This window comes from Mesitornis unicolor, unplaced genomic scaffold (genome assembly GCF_000695765.1).
Source record: "Mesitornis unicolor isolate BGI_N332 unplaced genomic scaffold, ASM69576v1 scaffold45546, whole genome shotgun sequence".
Classification (NCBI taxonomy): Eukaryota; Metazoa; Chordata; class Aves; order Mesitornithiformes; family Mesitornithidae; genus Mesitornis; species Mesitornis unicolor.
In genome coordinates this window covers 1-1,579 of record NW_010191151.1, presented here as the reverse complement: position 1 = coordinate 1,579, position 1,579 = coordinate 1, and the positions used below count along the sequence as shown (strand labels likewise).

Below are 1,579 nucleotides of genomic sequence, written 5' to 3'. Positions count from 1 at the left end.
TTGTCCTCCTGTACTGCAGCGCCCTGGAAGCGGAAGCAGCGGAGCGCGGCAGTGCAGCCATGGTGCGGGAGAAGCAACTGGAGGCAGCTGTGGAGGTGGAGGGAACTCCCGAGCGCTCGTACCGGGAGCAGCTCGACTTCCTGAACCCCATCGCTCAGCCGCTCGCCTCTCGCAAGCTGACGCGGAAGCTTTACAAGTGCATCAGGAAAGGTCTGGCTGGCAGCAGGGCAGGGGCCGGGCGGGACTGGGCTGCTCTGCGGTGGTGCAGCCCCCTGACAGTGTGCATCTCTTGCAGCGACCAAGCACAAGCAGATCCGTCGCGGCGTGAAGGAGGTCCAGAAGTTCATCAACAAGGGCGAGAAGGGGTAAGCGCCGCCCCGGCCTCGCCGCTCCGACGTGGCCCGGCCGCTGACACGGACTTTCCCCTGCAGGATCACGGTGCTGGCCGGCGACACGCTGCCCATCGACGTGTACTGCCACATCCCTATCATGTGCGAAGACAGGAACCTCCCCTATGCATACATCCCTTCCAAATCGGTAAGGGTGGCCGTGCGGCCTGGAGTAACCAACCCCAGCCAGAGGGAGCCCAGTGGGCAGTGCCCGGCCTGGGCTGTGACAGGAGCTGCCCCAGGCAGGCACATATCCAGTGCCTGAGCCAAGTGTCCAGTGCTTGGCCATGACCAGGACACAAGAGGGACAAATGGCCATCGTGCAGGTGTAGGAGTGTTTCACTGCAGGAACACAGAGCGTTTTGCCTTCCTCGAGGTCCCCTTGCGGCCAGAGCTCTCTGGGATGAAGTCAGGATGCAATTTCCCCCCTTTAGTTCTGAGCTGGGATCTGGGTGCTTGCAGAAATGAGATGGTGGTGGGGACATCTTCCCCTCTGTACATGAGGCGGAGGGAGAGTCGGTGTCTTTGGGACTTCTCCCCCCTGGTGCAGGCAGCTCAGCAGACCCTGGCTCCCCACCCTGGGGAAGGCATTGGGCATGTGAGGCAGAAGCCAGGGTGCAGGGGATGAGCTGTGACAAGGGTTCTTCAACCCAGCACGAGTATGGAGGGCTTGGGCATTTGATCAGGGCATGAAGGATGTTGGCTGGCTGTCAGGGCTTCCCTCAGAGGGGACTCCTGTCATCCTCGGCCTCTCCCACAGCCTTGCTCTGTTCCCACAGGACTTGGGAGCTGCAGCTGGCTCCAAGCGCCCAACGTGTGTTATCCTGATCAAGCCCCACGAGGAGTACCAGGAGATCTATGATGAGTGCTTGGAGGAGGTGGCCGCTCTGCCACTGCCACTGTGAAGAGCTGGGGACAAGGAGCTGTTGGACAAGGGTGGTGGTGGGTCCTTGTCCCTGTGCCCGTGGGGGCCGTGTACCCCTGTTTGTGGAGATGCTGCCAAGGGCACTGGCTGGGGGTGGGGTGAGCACTGTTGGGGTCAATAAAGTTGTTTGCGTGTTCGTAAGCCGCGGTCCCGGCGCTCCGTCCTGCGGAGGACGCGTGGGAGCGGGGTGGGAGCCGGGCTGGGAGCCGGGCTGGGCTCGGTGCAGCTCCGGGAGGTGCTGGCACGGCTGGGGCCGCCGCGCCGC

General features: G+C 63.1%; 1 protein-coding gene across 1 annotated transcript; it reads left to right on the top strand.

Annotated features, from left to right (window-relative positions):
- The first annotated feature begins 59 nt into the window (after positions 1 to 59).
- NHP2 (NHP2 ribonucleoprotein) lies at positions 60 to 1,294 on the top strand. Its single transcript, XM_010186653.1, has 4 exons — positions 60 to 210; positions 296 to 365; positions 432 to 537; positions 1,169 to 1,294. The coding sequence occupies exons 1-4, from the start codon at positions 60 to 62 to the stop codon at positions 1,292 to 1,294; spliced, it is 453 nt and encodes a 150-aa protein (XP_010184955.1).
- The last annotated feature ends 285 nt before the right edge of the window (positions 1,295 to 1,579 follow it).

Coding starts and splice junctions, on each gene's coding strand:
- NHP2 (XM_010186653.1), top strand. CDS start 60: ATGGTGCGGGAGAAGCAACTGGAGGCAGCTGTGGAGGTGGAGGGAACT. Junction 366..431: donor ATCAACAAGGGCGAGAAGGG/GTAAGCGCCGCC, acceptor TTTCCCCTGCAG/GATCACGGTGCTGGCCGGCG. Junction 538..1,168: donor CATACATCCCTTCCAAATCG/GTAAGGGTGGCC, acceptor CTGTTCCCACAG/GACTTGGGAGCTGCAGCTGG.